The sequence below is a fragment of the Solea solea genome, chromosome 17 (genome assembly GCF_958295425.1).
Source record: "Solea solea chromosome 17, fSolSol10.1, whole genome shotgun sequence".
Classification (NCBI taxonomy): domain Eukaryota; kingdom Metazoa; phylum Chordata; class Actinopteri; order Pleuronectiformes; family Soleidae; genus Solea; species Solea solea.
The window spans coordinates 11661186-11678569 of record NC_081150.1 but is presented as its reverse complement, the minus strand read 5'-3'; the positions used below and the strand labels follow the sequence as shown (position 1 = coordinate 11678569).

Below are 17384 nucleotides of genomic sequence, written 5' to 3'. Positions count from 1 at the left end.
GCCGCTAAATGTCTTCTGTTTAACGACTGTGTCTCTTCTGTGTGGATTTTGAAAGTAACAGTGGAGTCAAGCACAGTATGTACTCCAAACTTTGAAACATTTTATTTAAAATTCTGCTCTGAAACAATGTGACTCAACCCTTTAGTGAATAAATACAAAATAGCATGATGAATCCTCTGAAGCGGACTTATATAATCTGAATCCAATTCCTGCTGCGATGGCTGCAGACTTTAAAATCAAATTCAGCAAAATGTAATAAAAAAAAAGAAGGGACAAACAAACAAACGGCATGAATTTTCAAAAATGTGTACACTGAAAAAAAAAAAAAAAATTTGAATCATTGTGCAAATGGAACTCCTGTTTATTTTCTCAACCAACTGCATAGTAACATGGCAGCTCCCCCTGGTGGTCAAGCTCATGATAATTATGTAACCAACTCGTGAGTGTAGAGTGCACGGCTACACGTTAGGCAAACTTCCCTGTCCTGGTCAGGCGTTGTGATGCACTGTGTATGTACACAACAGCTCTGTGCTCAAATGATGATCCAGCCTAATTTAGATTTACAGCAAACATGTGACGTCATTCTATGGACACAAGGCACTGCACAGGCGCTTTCTTGAGAAAGTATTCCGTCACGTGTATCAAGTCTATGACACTGTGTGTTCATGTGATTTCGTGGAACAACATATTTATTGTATCTGTTGCGTCAGGATCGTACACTGTGCGTTGAGCGTAAATAAAGGTGCACTTAAATGATGGCCGTTCACTGATTAATCAGTTGGAATTATCGGGGGTGGTCAAAATATCGTACTTGGATGAATTATTGTAACTAATGTGACATGAAACATGGATCGTTGCCACTATATACTTCTCATACAACAGCACGACTCCAAATCTCAACAATCCCAACAGTGATTCACTCATAAATTCTACAACTCTGTCACAGTGTCTCTGACATTTTTTTCCTGTACCTCACACACACACACACACACACACGCACACACACACACAATTTTATACCAGGGGTCTGCAACCTTTAGTATTAAAAAAGCCGGGGTTTTTTTGTTCCTTGTCCACCCAAATAAATTCAATCTGGAACCGTAAAACCTATTTGCCCCATGAAATGAAGATGACATCATGTATAAAGTTGTATAACTATATACAAAAGAACTACAGTTTGTTGCATTTATGACATTTAAGAACCACAAAAATAAAACTGATGACGTTTCATCACTGTTTTTCCGTCTTGACCAAAATACACTGGCACACGTCGGCCTACTTTGAAGCAAAACCCAGAACCATGCAGACTTTGTGAGTCCTCATTGTTTGGAGAAAATAAAAAAAATAAAAAAGGAACCCACTTTGGAATAAATAAAAATGTGACAGGATGGACAGGACTCTTAATGTGGACATGACTGTTTTGAATGGCTCTCCACATTTCAAAAACCGGACAAGTTTGTCGCGTTTTGGGAGGTTTTAAATATGTCGTGGGACACAGACATGGGATGTGACGCATATTTTAGTGGACAGCACGTTAAACCACTTTCATTTATCGCCTCTATCTCTAAAAAAAAAAAAGTGTTCACTTTGAAAGAAATCATGACAATTAAATGAAAATAAACATTGTGTTTGTTTTTTCAAAGGTAGAGGGAGGCACTGAAAAGCCACGTGTTGCAAACCCCTGATTCATACACACTGGTATGCCAGATGCCAGATGATGAAGACTTTCATAATCACACTCTCGATGCATAGATTAAGGCTTCAACTAAGACGTTTGTAATTGCATAGATATAAACTGAAAACCATTCTCCTGTTAAGTAGATTTTTTTGTATGTATTCTTCATATATTCTCTAATATTAATAATCTAACCGCCACAAAAGTACACAAAAATCAATTGTCAATCAAACATATATATATATAAGCCAGACCAGTGGCTACCAGAGTGAAAATGGTGCAGTAGTTTAAGGCTTTCATTTGTTTGTATTTACAAATTAGGCCAGTGATTGAAAAGCCGCAGTCCTGCCAGTTTATAAACTGACATTATGTTTTTCTTCAAGGACAAACTTTGGGGCCTTTGTGTTTCAGAACGTCACTACAGTACAGCAGCTCATCATCAGAGTTGGCAATAACACTGCTTTCAAAAACTGGACTATGAAAACAAGCAGACGTCTGCTTCAGGCTTTCGTCCCCGTCACTGATGGTGCACAGACGAGGGCGGAGGGAAGAGGGCGTCAGACGTTAAACAGCCACTATTTAAACGCCATGTCCGACACGATCCCTCTGCTCATCCTGCTGATGCCGGCCAGCTTGACTTTGGCGCGGGCCGTCCACGTGACCGAATCAGTGGAGTCTGAAAGGTTCGCGTAACGGGAAGAGTCCTCCTCTGCACCCTGTCCTCCCCAGGAGGCCAATTCCAGTGGAAGGCCTAAAGACTCGGGGGGAGACTCCTGTGAGTCCTCTTTGGCACTCTTGTCCTCTGGGGCTTCATCGGTCACCGACTCGTTTAAGTTGTCCAGCTGAGGCGGCTCCCAGCCCTCCATCTTCTCCAGTTTTTTGGAGGGTGATATCTGCCTCATAGTCATGGAGACGCTCTCCCAGAAACAGAGGCCCTTCTCTGGTTTGTCCTTCTTGTCCTTATCCTTCTCATCATCTTTGATTTTCTTGTGAGACCTTTAAAGAAAAAGAAAATGATAAAGCTGCTGCCAACCACACAAACATTTTAGCATACATTAAAAAGGTATTAAGCAGTTCTTTTACAAACAGGAGTGATGGATGGCATCAGACACCAGAGGGACATTCCCCATATAGTTTCTATAGGAAGTCTCCTTTGTTTGTCACAGCATGGTGATTCATTTCAGTTTGCCTCTTCGTACATGGGTCCACTTCCCTGAGGGCTCTGAGAATTCATAACTGCAGGCTAACGCAGCTCTGCCTTTCATATAAACAAATACAAGTGGTTGGACATGACTCCATTATTTCCAGCCTGTTTTTGTAAATGTTTGTGCTTGGCACACTTGACCACTCTTGGGGCAGGTCTGACATACAGTTCATTAGCAGATCACACTCACATCAATACTTTTAAGGAGTTTAACACAGATTTAACACACGCAGATTAACACAGAGCGTATCGCAGACGACACGTTTGCATTACCGTAATTACGCGACAGTTTGTGCTATTGGGTAAATTCCTACTGTTTCTGAAAGCGGAGAAGTTGCAAGTCGACGCCATTGTGTGGCTATTACGGTGATTTCACTCGCGCTGTCGCAGGAAGCCGGCAAATCAGAGTTGGAAAAAAACCGCATGTACATAAGTTTCCATTTTTTGGCCTGTTTTTGGACATTGAGACAAAGACTCAAACAAATGTTATTTTAAATATGCTTTGTACTGTTCAAATTTGTTAAGACACTATTTTAACATGCAGTAAATTGTGAATAGCTGCCAGATATTGAACGCTGTTCTGGAGAAATGGGGAAAAAGCACTTACAGGACTTCCTCTGGCCCTTTTCTGGTTAAAATAGGCAAAAAAAAAAGTCCAGACAGACATTTTGAGGCTTAATTTGAATTTCAGGGATAATAAGGGATGTTAAAACACTTAGCTTCTGACTGAATTGCCTTGAACATGTCCACTGGATGAGAAACTTTGGGAACACATCAACATTCAAGTGCTGTACTTGGGAGAATTTTAGAAGTATAAGTGCTGCTATTTTATACTTTTAATTATAGTTTTGTTTGACAGCTACAGTAAACAATTAAGCAGATTTACGAGCAGATAAATAAATACATGTTCAAAATACGAACCATAAAGCGGAATTGAAGCATCAGTTATAATAATCCCATACATATTCTATGTGTGAAACCTCACCCTCTGCGGTCTGCCAGTTTCACTCCGGTCAACAGAAAGTGCTCGTCGTCTTTGGAGGAGAGCATCTTCTTTTCCTTCCTCTCCTTCTTGGACATGATCTTTTTCACCTTGGCCTCCTGACAGAAACCAGCAGACAAGAGACAATTGGACTTTGTATTTCAGCAGACTTGAAATAACTCACATCACCCGGTGCATGTTTGATTGTAATCTTTGATGTCAACTTTCCCTGCAGATAATCGTTTTGTAAGGCCAATGTGAACTTCCTCAACGTTACTCCATAAAACCTTATTGGGGCAGCTGTGGAGTGGGTAGCTTTTCAACCAGAAGATAATGGGTTAATGGGCAATAAAAGAGATGTGCGATAAAAAAAAAATACACTATACGGACAAAAGTATTCATACGCCTGACCATTACACCAACATATAACACATACATAGACAGGACTTTAATATGGAGTTGATCCCTCTTTTGCAGCTAGAACAGCTTCCACACTTCTTGATTTTGATTCTGTAGAGCCAGTGCCTAAAAGAGATACTTGTGTAAAAATACAGGGAGTATCTTACCAGAAAATGACTTTGGTAGAAGTCGAAGTCACTTTTTATAATATTACTTAAGTAAAAGTCTTTAAGTATATGACATTAGCTGTACTTAAGTATAAAGGTCATTTTTAGAAGTAAAAGTATTTAAAAAAGTGAAGAGTTAGGATTGGGCCATGGTAGCTCAGTGGTGGGATGGGTTGTCTTTCAAATGGAAGGCTGTGGGTTCAATTCCTGGCTCTGGTCCTGTATGTGTCCTTGAGCAAGATACTTAACTCCATGTTGCAGCGTGTGAATGGGAATATGAAAGATGTGTGAATGGCAAAACTGTAGTGTAAAGCAGCTCATCAAGACTAGAAAAGTTGCTTGAAATACAAAGTAAAGTGTACTTGTGTAGTGAGTTGTCTCGAAGACAACAGACAAAATAATTGCACTTATATATGTATTCAAAATCATTCAGCCCTAACATATAAAGATATAAAAAAAATACTTTTCTGTATTGCAGTTATGTGCTGAGCAATATCTTGATTGGATGTTCCTGTGTCAGTCAGGAAATCCTGAGACCTCACACACCAGAGCATGGTGGTAATGCAACAAAACCTAAAATGCATTATAATCTGTGTGGATTGAATTTAAATCGAGCTCTCGTGAGGTGTGACTTTGCACAGAGGGCTTGAACGGCACTGGCTGTTCAGTAAAGTTTGGCACATTCCAGCGGAAGACCCTCCACTCCCTCTAAAACTCCACTGGACTCCCCCATCACATCAAAATTCCTCCTCCTCCCAGTGAGCACAAATCTCCTTCCACAGTGATTATGAAACGGACTTCTGGCTCCGTTTCTCTCACTGTCAGAAAAGAATTCTTATAATCAAGGTCAAAGCATTAACTCTTACTTAACGTCCATTCCTGTCTTTGCTCTGTAGTCATGGAGGTATTGTCAGGATAATCAGCTTTATTAGATGAACATCTTTGACCCAGACATCCCTTTTGTTTCCACTGTATATTTTACCAAGCGTGAAGGTGCTCTATTCTAAGACCTGTGTTCAGTAAACACAGTGCTGGACATGAAAGTAGTCGCTTTCAGACCAAACAGGAACAGGATCATAACAGTTTGTCCTATAGGCACACAGGATACACAAACTCTTTGTTTCATTTATCACACACATGAAAATATTCTCAAGGTCTCGCTCATGACCTCGTCGTCTCATATCCAAACTATTTGACATTTACCGTATTTGTTAAAATTTCGCTTCCCCAAACGGTGGTATTTCACGAGGAGACAGGCACTGAGCTGATAAAATGAAAAAAACAAATCCTCCTCCGCTGCTCACCTCCCATCACGACGAACATGCCTGTGGACAAGAACGCTGCCAGTTTTCTGTTGACTTTATTACGTTCACAAAACTTCATCTGAGCCATTTTTATCCCGTCATCAGGTATAAACTGCAGAACACATTTTTTTTTCTGTACTTTCAGAAAAACAGAGATGCCAAAGAGAGATTATGTGCGTTTCTAAATTCCTGCTTGGTATTATGTGCTACATGCATGTGTGCACATACAGAGAGGCCTGAATGGCCCATTCACCATTCACCTCAGCATTAACCTGCACGCTTCGAGATCCAAAACAGCTCAATGCCCAGTAATCTCTCCTTAGCCAGAAAGTAGGTGAACCAAGCAGCTCTCATTGAGACTGGGCTGTGTGCAGGAGCTTCACCTTCATGTCCACGCTTGACAGAACAATAGATCTCCTGTTGGGCCAAATTCTTCCATCCATATGTCTGAGTTAAGAGCTGACGGATTAAAGAGGCATTTCTTTTTATTCCAAATACTGTATGAGTCATAAATAGTAGACATTTGATTTTGATTTTGAATAAAGTGCACACGGTCTTATTCCCACGAGAGACCTGTGTCAGATAAACATACAAAACAACAAACAACAATTAGTCACGGACAGACAGAAATACAGTCAAATCAATGTGACAAGCGGAGCAGAGATTTTTTCAAATGCCCTTAAAGAACGTTTGAAGTCTCCCTGTGGAATCAAACCGGACAACTTTAGATCCTGTTGTAGAGTGTTCAAGGTTGAAGGGACAGAGTGAAAAAATGCCTTTTTTGCTCAACTCAAACTCTGCCACTGGACTCTTAGCTACAATAAAATATATCACTTACTTCCCTTACTAGTCTTTAGTCAAAAACATGGAATACAAATTCTACTATTTACAACTCAAGAAAATGCCTCTTCAATCCCTCACCTCTTAGCTCAGACATATGGATGGATGGAAGAATTTGGCCCAACAGGAGCTCTATTGTTGGGTTCTATCTGAGGTCTAACAACAGGTTGCTTTTATATGTGTTATAAAACCCGACTAAAAACATGGGGCCGTTTCTGTATCTGGCCATTGCTATTAAATCTGCAATTTAAATCACATTTAAAGACCCACCTCTTCTCCTTGGTCAACCCGGACACTTAAATAACACCTAGATTGTTTAACTGTTTTACACTTTAACTTTCACATTCTTTATTGTTTTTATGTCTTATACCTTGTTGTTTTGCCTTTTACTTTGTACAGCACTTTGGTCAAACCCTGGTTGTTTTTAAATACGCTCTAGAAATAAAGTAGACATTACTCTTAGTAATTTACACATTTTAAACACGTTCAATGGCAACCTCTCAGACCAGCGAGAGCAGCAAAGTCTCATTATTCAGCAACAGGAAGCAGCGAATGTTTTCCTTTGGCAGGCGATTTGCATAATTGTCAGACATTTCGGGGAGAAACACATTGTCTGAGTCGTGTCACTCTCCAAAATGTCTCCACAACTATTCCTTCAACAACAACTCATGGTTAAATTTGTAGTTGAGATACAGTGTGTTGCATTAAATATCTAATAAGTCATTTCATTGAAAAACGAGCCGTCCTGACAGCTATACTGCGCCAGTGTGACCACTGGCTTAGAAATGACACATTATGGCTATGCTGATATATTTTAGGGTTTAATAAAAGAATGCTTTGAATAAACTGCTTGATAACAGTCGTTGTATATGTAAAGTGAATCAGCCTCTTACAGCTGCAGCCGATCCCCATTCTATGTCCACTAATACGAGCATGAAACCACCAAGAGTGGACGAGCCGTAGCCTCTTCACAGTGTCAGAGCAGTGGCTATTTTCAGACTTGTTTTTCTTCCACGGTCATTGTTCACATCCATAAGGCCCAGCTCCTCGAAGGAATGCTGCATTTCCTTCCCTTCTCCAGCCCGGCTGTCCCAAATTCCTCACAAACAGAGCAGGCCATGGAATGTGTCCCCGTGAAATAACCTACAGTGGCTATACATGCGATAAGAAGGCGGCAGGGGTTCAGTGTTTCAGGTTCACACTCAGAAGAGTTCAGACGTGACCACACCTTTAATTGTCAGCAAAGATCAAGTCTTAAAACATATTGTTTCTCTCAGGAACAACGACAAGCAGCACATAATCTTTTTCCCAAGCTGCTCTTTTAGATCAAATTACCCAAATAATAAAACTGCTATTAACAAATGCTACGTTCACAGGGATCGTCCGACTATTGTGAGTAATATGAGAGATAATGGTAATTTTTACATATTTATCGTCATTAACATATTTAAAATGATTACTGTGTGATATTTGTGCAGTTTTGTGTGACACAAAGACAATATTGAATCTAAAATGGTAACGGTAATTCATTTTGATAACATTTCATTTCATTATCCAGCCCTATATGCACCTATAAGATGTTATCTTCGATACTCTACTTGGATCTTGTTACCTGTGTTGAGTTTTAAACCAACAGTGAGCTGTTTTAGGTTAAAGGCACAGTGTGTAGGATTTAGCAACACCTGTTGGTGACGTTGCATATTGCAGCTGAATATCTCTCACCTCACCCTTCCCTTCCAAGTACGTAGGAGCCTTCAGTTTTCATTAAAACTCAATAGGTGTTTAGTTCGTTCATTAAATATATGGTTATTAATGAAAACGATTCATACATTTAGGGAATTGTACACTCAAATAAAAATGTGTAATTGTTTTTAGATTGTTTTCGACTGTTTTAGATAGAAATCATTTCATCTAAATGTTACACAATAGACCTTTAGGCAAACTTGAAAGTACAAACTCACTTAAAACTAATGTTTAACTTTGATTGGGCTTAAACAGTGTGTAAACTGGTGCTCTGTACTTTGTGTGTAGCAATAATCAAATAAGATGAAAAGTCAGAATGCCATTATAAGGAAGTGAAAATTATACAGAATTATTATTAACTGTTCCTCTTTATAATGCACGTAGGTTTTGTTTGACATCAATCAGAAACATAAAATGACACTATCTCTACATTCATTTAAACGAACTCTCTTATTTTGGCTACATTCTTATCAGGCAGTATTTTATCAAAACTGCTTTGCCAAGTCTTTCCTGGCAAAGATAATGCATCACCAAGCTAATATTAGGGTCATGGGGGGACAAAAGGTGCTTTGTTTACCATATGGAAAACCATCTGAATGCTAATTCCTACCCCATAGCGATGCAATACATATGTATGATGATACTACAGACAGCAATGATGGTCAAAACTACAAATATAAAACATGAGAATGATCATGGATAAAAATAAAATGTCCTCACTCCAAATCAACCAAACAGCAGGGACACACACACACATGTGTGAGTCATATCAACAAACAGAATGATTTTCCAGTGATAAGCTTCAGGATAAAGCAGACGATGATAGCTGGAGGCTGGTGTACGTGTTTATAGATAAACACTGCAGCTGTCCTCTGACCCTCCTGCCCCTCATCTGCACTGTGAGACACTGATCATGTGACACGAAGAAACACGTCCATAAGCATATGTAAAGGTTTCTGAGGACCGAAACGTTCAGGTTGACACAAAAATAAGTGTGACGTCATAAAAGCCAGATAATGTGAGTGCGCACACAGCGTTTGGTCAGTGTGCCAGAAGATAAGAGTGTGTGTTGGGTGAGTGCGTATCTTTAGGGAGTCACCACTGTCAGTGGTAAAGTGAGTATAGTTTGGGAGCACATGAGTGAGTGTGTGTGTTTAAGTCTGAAAAGCTGTGACGTTGTGCTGTTTACCTTTGATACACCAGTGACAGCTTCCTCCTCCTCTTCCTCTCCTTCTATATCTTTGTCCTGAGAGAGACACACACACACACACAAGCAGTGAGTTAACACAAATAGCAACCTCCCAACACAAACACACACCATCCGCGCTCCACAGCAAAGATGTGTGAGTGTTGAGTGTGTGCAGGCTTTCCTGTAAAAGGGAAACCTTTTTAGAGCTTTAACACAAACACACTATGTTTGGATGGATGGATGGAAGGATGGATGGAAGGAGGGACGGACGGGTGAGGTGGAAGCTCAGAGGGAAACATGCAAACAAAAGAGAGAGAAGAAAAATCCTTGACCTGTTGCTTTAATAGTAATATTTGGGTTATTTTGGTTCCATTGTGTTTCAGTACAGGCTCTTTTTTCCCCCCCTCTATATTTCCTTTGCACAATATTTGAGTTACAGATATTTAAAGTTCCACATCTTAAAGTCAACAACTGAAGTTGATGAAGTTTCAGCTTCACTTTCAAAAGACTCATGGGCCTGAATTAAAATACAATCCTGCTCAGAAATCAGCTAATAAAACAATACAAAAAAGGGTGAGTGATAAAAGTAAAAAAAAAAAAAAAAGCTAGTAAAAGCAACTAATAAAGAAAACATACAGGGTTTAAAAGCGGCTGCTATAAGAGCCTCATGGAGGATTGTATGGTTGGTTATCGAGAAAGTAGCACCTGCATTTGCAAGCTCAGCTCTGGGTTTTTGTTTGTTGCTTGGATACATTTTTTTGCAAATATCTATTTTTTCCTATTTTTGTGTACTTTGTTTCACTGTGTTCACCTTGGGAAGTTGGGACATTAATTCAAGGCAGTCGCCTGCACCAGCATTTGTCCCTTGTTTAGAGGAGTTATTAGAAAAACAAGTCACAAGTTTGTTATTTTTTAGAATATAACCCCTAATATGGCATCGTTTAAATGAATTCTGTACTATTATCTAAACACAAACCAGGAAAAATACTTGATTTTTGATTAGGTACACATGCACCGTCTCCAATTCATTTCAATTACATTTTTTAACACAATTTGCCTGGAAGGGCTTTATGGTCTGTACAGCAATTGAAGGAATACTTCACCGATTTGCATTTAGCTTTGTATTACTAGAATAGGGGAAGTATTCCTTTCTGTCCTTAGACCCTCACATCGAGTGAGGTAAAACTCCACAAAAAAAACTTTTTAAGGGGAAAAAGTAAGAGAAAGGTGCAGTAGGTGTCATATGTGCAGATTTCCAAAGATTAATTTTGGCCATACACTGGATTTCCACAGATGTCATGTGATTAATAGGCCAATGATAGCTCACATACATGACTCCTGTTTTAATCTTCACAGCCATTGTTGTCTGCTGGTAATCATGCAACCTGATTTGGACTCGCTCCACAGGATGGAAAAAACTCAATTAAATCATTAGAAAAAGGGGCAGCGACAAGTCATCAGACGTGCAGCTGAGCCTGAGATTAGTGAAGTGGAGCCAGAATTCCTGTAAAATGATCAAAGCCGTATGAACTTCCAACATCTTACAACTCCACGAGAGAGACAGACAGAGGAGGAGGAGGAAGAGGAGAAATAGCGGATGGACATGTCTGTGCAAAGTCCACAGGGTCTCCAACCACCTGAGCGGATCAAAGCCACACGCACACATGCTGTAGTGATTGTTGATCACTGTTCGAGAGCATGAAAGCATTAACAAGTTGGAAAAGAGAGTAAAAACTGGCGGAGGGGTGAGGGGGGGGGGGGGGTTTATCAGGGGGAGAGAGTGTAGTGTTTCGGAAAAATATGCTGCTAACAAGAGAAAGCAAGAGTTCTGCTTTCACCCCTCAGGGAGCAATTTCTCTCTCACACACACACACACACACACTCACAACCGCCTGCTGTCTCTCTTTACTCCTCTGAGGCAGGTGTGTCAATTTTAGCAGTGTTGCTTTTTTTTAAAAAGTCCAGTCGATTACTTCTTGCCAGATTACTATGGCAATAAAGACGCGCAGTGAATTTATCTAACAAAGCCCCAATGGTCAGCGATTTCAATGAGTGCGCTCACACACCAACAACAGGCCCACACAACTGTGTCTCAGTCTCCACAACAAGTGACGTGTGGAATTGGTATAATACAAACACTTGACTTGAGAGACACAGAGTCAGCCTAGGAAATAAAACACCCTTCTTGACAGTATGATACACAGTATGATAGGTGGTGAGCTTAGTTTAACCCAAATCCTGGTCTCCATTCACACGCCGATGTTGGGGATGTAAGGAGAGACACCTCCTATTATCCCGACTCCAATAAGATCTTGATCTGACCGAGGGCTTTTCTGTGTGGCGTTTGCATGTTCTGCCTGTGGGCCTGTAGGTTCTCTCCAGGTTCTCCCACAGTCCAAAATCATACAGAGGTTCAATGGACCCTCTAAATTGACTATGGGATTTGAATCACAAAAGACACAAAAAAAAGTGGTATCATCCAAACCCCAAAAATTGACTGTAGCTGTGAATGTGAGAGTGAATGGTTGTTCGTCTCTGTGTGTTGGTCCTGTGATGGACTGGCAACCCTCATGTGGAGGATAAAGTGGTAGACAATGAATACATGAATGAATGAATGCTCCTAAACTGCTAGTTTTGCTGTCACATTTCTTTACTTGAATTATCACCTGCTGTATACATATAATACACACTTTGCTGAGGAGGTAATGGTCTCAGTCACTAGTTTCAGGTCTACACATAATGTCTATTTTTGTAAATCCTTTAGAGGGAAACAGAAGATAAAGCACAGTACATATATGGGTAAACACAACTAGTACAATCCAACAGGTCCCTGGTTGCTGATTGCAAATCTGGAGGTTTACGTCGTTGTACAGAAGGACCAATGGTTTTCTGGTGTGTTTGGGTGGAGATTGAAAGTGAGTGTACAGATGAATGTTTTTACGAAATCTGACACAATTTAAACTGAAATATGCACTTTATTATATGTGTGCCTTCATTAATGACATATTATAATACAGTATATACTATAGCAGGATAGTACAAACTAAAATATAGTTAGAAAAGATGTTTTAAGGCCTGAATAGCACTATTTTCTGAAGGTAATGACTACACCTAATCTCTTCACACTCAGCTTAGAGTATAGACATAAAAGTGGTGAAATGTTTTGGGGAAACGTTGACCTGATCCTCCTCAGCAGATGATCCCGGTCTGATCGTCCCGACTGAGACGTGAGGCCGTCTGAAGTGCTCTGACCTTCATCTGTATCTTTCCATGATCCCACTTCACAAAGTGGACCCTGTCAGTGGCATTACCGCAGTATTCAGGCGTGTTACTGCTTAAGCCTTGGACAAACAGGCACTTGCACAGACACACAGCTCGCTGGACGTCATCAGAGAGAGTGAGACACTGGGTCTGCTGTCGCTCCTTGAGCTTTGAGGGAGGAAAAACCTCAGCATTACCTCCTCCCTTTTTTACGGCTGATCTGTCAATGTATAAAACCTTTTATCCTTGTGTGTGTGTCTGCCTGTTAGTCTCTGATGTACAGCACAACGTAAAAGAAGGAGATATACAGTTTCTTGCTATGACTACAGATTTACATAACATTTTGATTAAGTGTTATAAGACAGGACTACTACTTTGTGCAAGTGACAGACAAAACAAAACAGTTGTGGCCTTAAGATAAGAAAGATGTGGCTGTGTATGGCATGTGTAGGACGTCTATCAACAGAAACTTGACAGAAAAACAGTTATGATAGTGTGTTAATGACTAGAAAATTAAGAATTGTTGCATTTTCTTATATTATAAACAGAGTCTGTCATGTTGTACTGCCTTGTTTGTACAGTAGCCCACTATGGACAAAAAATGTGCACTTTAAAGTCACCATAGATTCATAAGCACTGGGATGGCAAACCAAAATGTAACCAGGTGGCCGCAATATACAACTTCACACCTAGAGGCCACTAAATCCGACACACTGGTCCTTTACTGCTTTGACAGCAAAACAAAAACCAAATGCAAACTTATTTCTTAAGTAGCCATTCTGCAAAAATTACAGAAATGTTGTGTAATGGGACACTAGGTCAAAGGTCAACATGAATAACTCGATGGCTCTGATGACATTAGGGTCTCTACAACATTAAAAAATAGACTAAATCTGTTTGAATGCATCAGAGAAACCATGATGATGAAAAATGCTGCATCGCTCTGCATCAGGAAGACCAGACAGTGTAGCGAAAAGCAATATGAATAGGGAGAAGGAAAAGCCTGCCTGTCCAGACTGTGATATCCTTACTTTATACCCTGGCCTCATCCTGTACCACTGCTGGGTGAAGTGTGTTTACGACATTTTATGATCCCACCCCTGACCCCTGGATGTTCTTTCCTGCGATGGCAAACTAAGACGGACCAAGACTTTCCCAGGATTTCTGACAAGTCCCTGCTCTTTTCTCAAATCGGCTCCTATCAACACAAGCGGTCACGCTGAGCAGAGTTGGGAACAGAGTCAGAAACTGATCCTAGCGCAGCTCTTCAGAGGTGAGGACCACATACGCTGGTTCCCAGGGTGGAAGTTAAGAACAGTAAATAAAATCCAGCCGAGGGTCACAGATCTTTGACGTTATCACAACAACAGATGAATAAGTGCTGGGAGGATCTTCCCACTTGCCTATTACAGTATGTAGGACACATTTAAACACCCAGTGAATGTTGTAAGAAACATTTTACAACTTCTTCTTTGTGATTCATTATTTTATTATGGATTCAAGTACTGCAGCATGTGTTATTGTCTACTTATGTAGCCACAAAAGGCTTTTAAATATTAGTTAACTGCACACTAGGGCTCCGACTAATAATTATTAAGTACTGATCTAACAATGTACTCAAGTTTAAGTTAAAAAAAAAGTACCTTTTTTTTCAAAATCTACTCTTTTAAATCTAGTAAAAGTAGTAAAATGTTTTTTTTTCTTATGCACAAATCTCACATGAACTGTTTTTCATTAAAGGCAAACCTTAAATGAAAGTGCTGACAAAATAAAATATGTAAACACATAATGTATCAGTCAGAATGGGTCAAAGGTCACAAACGCTTTGACTTTCTCACCTTAATTAACGCCAATTCACCTGTCCTCATCATTCACTGCCCAAGTGTCCGGTGTGTGAATTATTACTATTTGCTGTGTTTAGGGCGCCAAAATGAATGGATGTCAATGCAGCGTCCTAAGAAGAATATCTGAACAAACCAGTGTGTGTCTGTATGTGTGTGTGTGTGTGTGTGTTGGACACCCCCAACACCTTGACAGAACCCAGCTGCTTGAAAGTGCTGATACAGAGACCTCACAAATACTCTACTCTGTGTGTGTGTGTGTGTGTATGTGTGTGAATTTTGATGTCTGTCTTCCAAAGTTTCAAGTGACACAGATTGACAACTATTGTGAAAACAAAGAAAAAGACGAACACAAACAAAACAAAGGCGAGGGGGTGACAGCCAAACCTGGAGCGCAAAGCTGGACTCAAAGTCTCTAAAATGAAATAAAATAAAACCATATTGTTTTTGTAATGTTTATCTTTTCACTTTGTCGTTCCTGTCACTTTCTTCCTCGGTTGACATGACGTTTAACGGCCTCCTCTTCCTGTTTCACTATCATCTAAAAATATACTCTAGACATCTGTAAGAATAGAAAGAGTTTGTTTATTGTTTGTTTAGTTATAATACTTTCAATGAATTATTTTTTAGAATTGTATGCTTTTTTGTTTTGTTTTATTGTCTTCAAATAAGTGACAAATTGTTGTAAAGTTTTCCTGTGCTGTTAATTCTCTCAACCTCTTTAGGATGAGCTCTTTATTAGGGTAACAACAGCAGTGTTGTCATGTGAAGTTAAAATACTTTGTTACTGTACTGAAGTACAGTCTTGATGAGCTGCTTTACACTATAGTTTTGTCATTCACCCATTCACACGCTTCAACATGGGGTTAAGGGTCTTGCTCAAGGACACAAATAGGCTAACAGGGCCAGGAATTGAACCCACAACCTTCCAGTTGAATGACAACTCGCCCTACCACTGAGCTACCATGGCTCAATCCTCACTTTTTTTTATATACTTTTACTTCTAAAACTTAGTAGTAGAAGTACATTTTACATCAGAAAACTACTTTTGATACATACGTACAGTTAATGTCATATACTTTAAGACTTTTACTTAAGTAATATTATAAAAAAAAGTCATTTTCTGGTAAGATACTTTTCAAGTATCACTTTTAGGTACTTTATAGATGACTGAACAACAATCAAAACAGGTGCAGGAATCATTATGACATTTCAGTTATAACTCATTGAGTTATGTATCATCATTTTAAACTTAAAAACACACACATATATATATATAGATATATATATATCTATATATATCTATATATAGCCGTGCTTCTGTTGCCGTTTCCCTCTCATCCGTCTCATTGTTACCTTGTAGGAGTGATGATGGTGCCAGGACATGTCGTCTTCCTCTGACGCATAATCCACCAGCACTTTACTCTTGCTTTTCTTAAACATATCTTCACTGCTCGCTGAAACAATTCTCTTAGAAAGGAGAGTGAGTTCGGTCAGAAGTTTAGCCCGGACTCTTGGGTCACTTCTTTCAGTCCGTTTTTCCCTCTGGAGAGGTCGCGGCAGCGGCGGCGGCGACGCAGCGCTGAGGCTGAATGCAGGAGTCTTCTTCTGAAAACTGCTCAGTCAATTTTCGAGTTGTGACTTTTTCTTGAAATGTCGCCTTGTCCCACTACGCGTTTCGTAAGTGTTCGGCGTGTGTTCGGTGCGTTTTTACGCAGACAGACTCGACCACCTGGACTCCACAGCGTCGCTCCTCCCACATCCCCCTCACTTTAGTACTCCTCCGGCTCAGTCAGTCCGTGGAGTTTTTTGTTGCCATGGCAGAGGAAGCACAACGAGGATCTTTCTCGTCTGTGACAAAATAAATAAGATTTTCACATTGTCAGTGGCCAATAAGTAAAATAAATGATTAAAAACAAGAGCCTAAGTGTCAAGCTAGTTTGTTCTATCCTGCTATAGTATGTACTGTATTATAATATTTCATTAATGAAGACAAACATATCATCTGTTATAATAAAGTGCATATTTCAGTTTAAATGTTGTCAGATTTCGTAAAAAAATGTATCTGTACACTCACTTTCAAGTAGTACACAATACTGTTCACAAATTACTTTAATATAACATTCTGTACTGTATATAATAGTAAATATAGGACTATGTCAAATAGTAAAACCTGTATAAACAACCAGTATAAACAAAAATGTATATTCTTTATAAATTGTACTCGAGTAAAAGTAAACCTGTTTGAAAAGTGACAAAATAAGCCCTTAAACTATAGATTGGCTGCTTTCAATGAGAAATGTTTCACTAATGTAAAACTGTATGCAAGCAGTTCATTTAAAGAAAAATACAAACTGAAAAGTTACAGAAAATTAAAAAATGTTACATGATCTACACTTGTGTTGTTTAACTTGTGCATTCTCAAAAGATTAGGAGACATATTCTTGGCTTAAGAAGTACAGAACAATAACAAGTAGGAGCTCCCAGTACAAGTACACAAGCAGCTTGGTCTGTTTGATTTATTTTTAAATTCAGCACGGTTCAGACAATATGTGGAAGTACTAAGATGTGCTGTTCTGGTTAAAGGGCTTGATTTTTATGGCCTGAACCTGAAAATAAACCAAATAATATGAGATAAATCTACAGAATCAGGTTTTTTCTTGTCAAATGTTTAAGAGAAGGGTTTGTGTGTGTGTGTGTGTGTGTGTGTGTGTGTGTTAATCTTATCTCTTCCAGTGGCTGATGTCACATTTACTACAGACAAGCTGATGTATAGATT

The 17384-nt window shown here is 39.4% G+C and overlaps 1 protein-coding gene across 1 annotated transcript; it reads right to left on the bottom strand.

Annotated features, from left to right (window-relative positions):
- Positions 1–337: 337 nt before the first annotated feature.
- Positions 338–16367, bottom strand: si:ch211-225h24.2 (uncharacterized protein LOC564539 homolog). Its single transcript, XM_058614403.1, has 4 exons — positions 15962–16367; positions 9504–9560; positions 3865–3980; positions 338–2671 (listed from the first exon to the last, which is right to left on the bottom strand). The coding sequence occupies exons 1-4, from the start codon at positions 16046–16048 to the stop codon at positions 2251–2253; spliced, it is 681 nt and encodes a 226-aa protein (XP_058470386.1). The 5' UTR covers positions 16049–16367; the 3' UTR covers positions 338–2250.
- Between the last annotated feature and the right edge of the window lie 1017 nt (positions 16368–17384).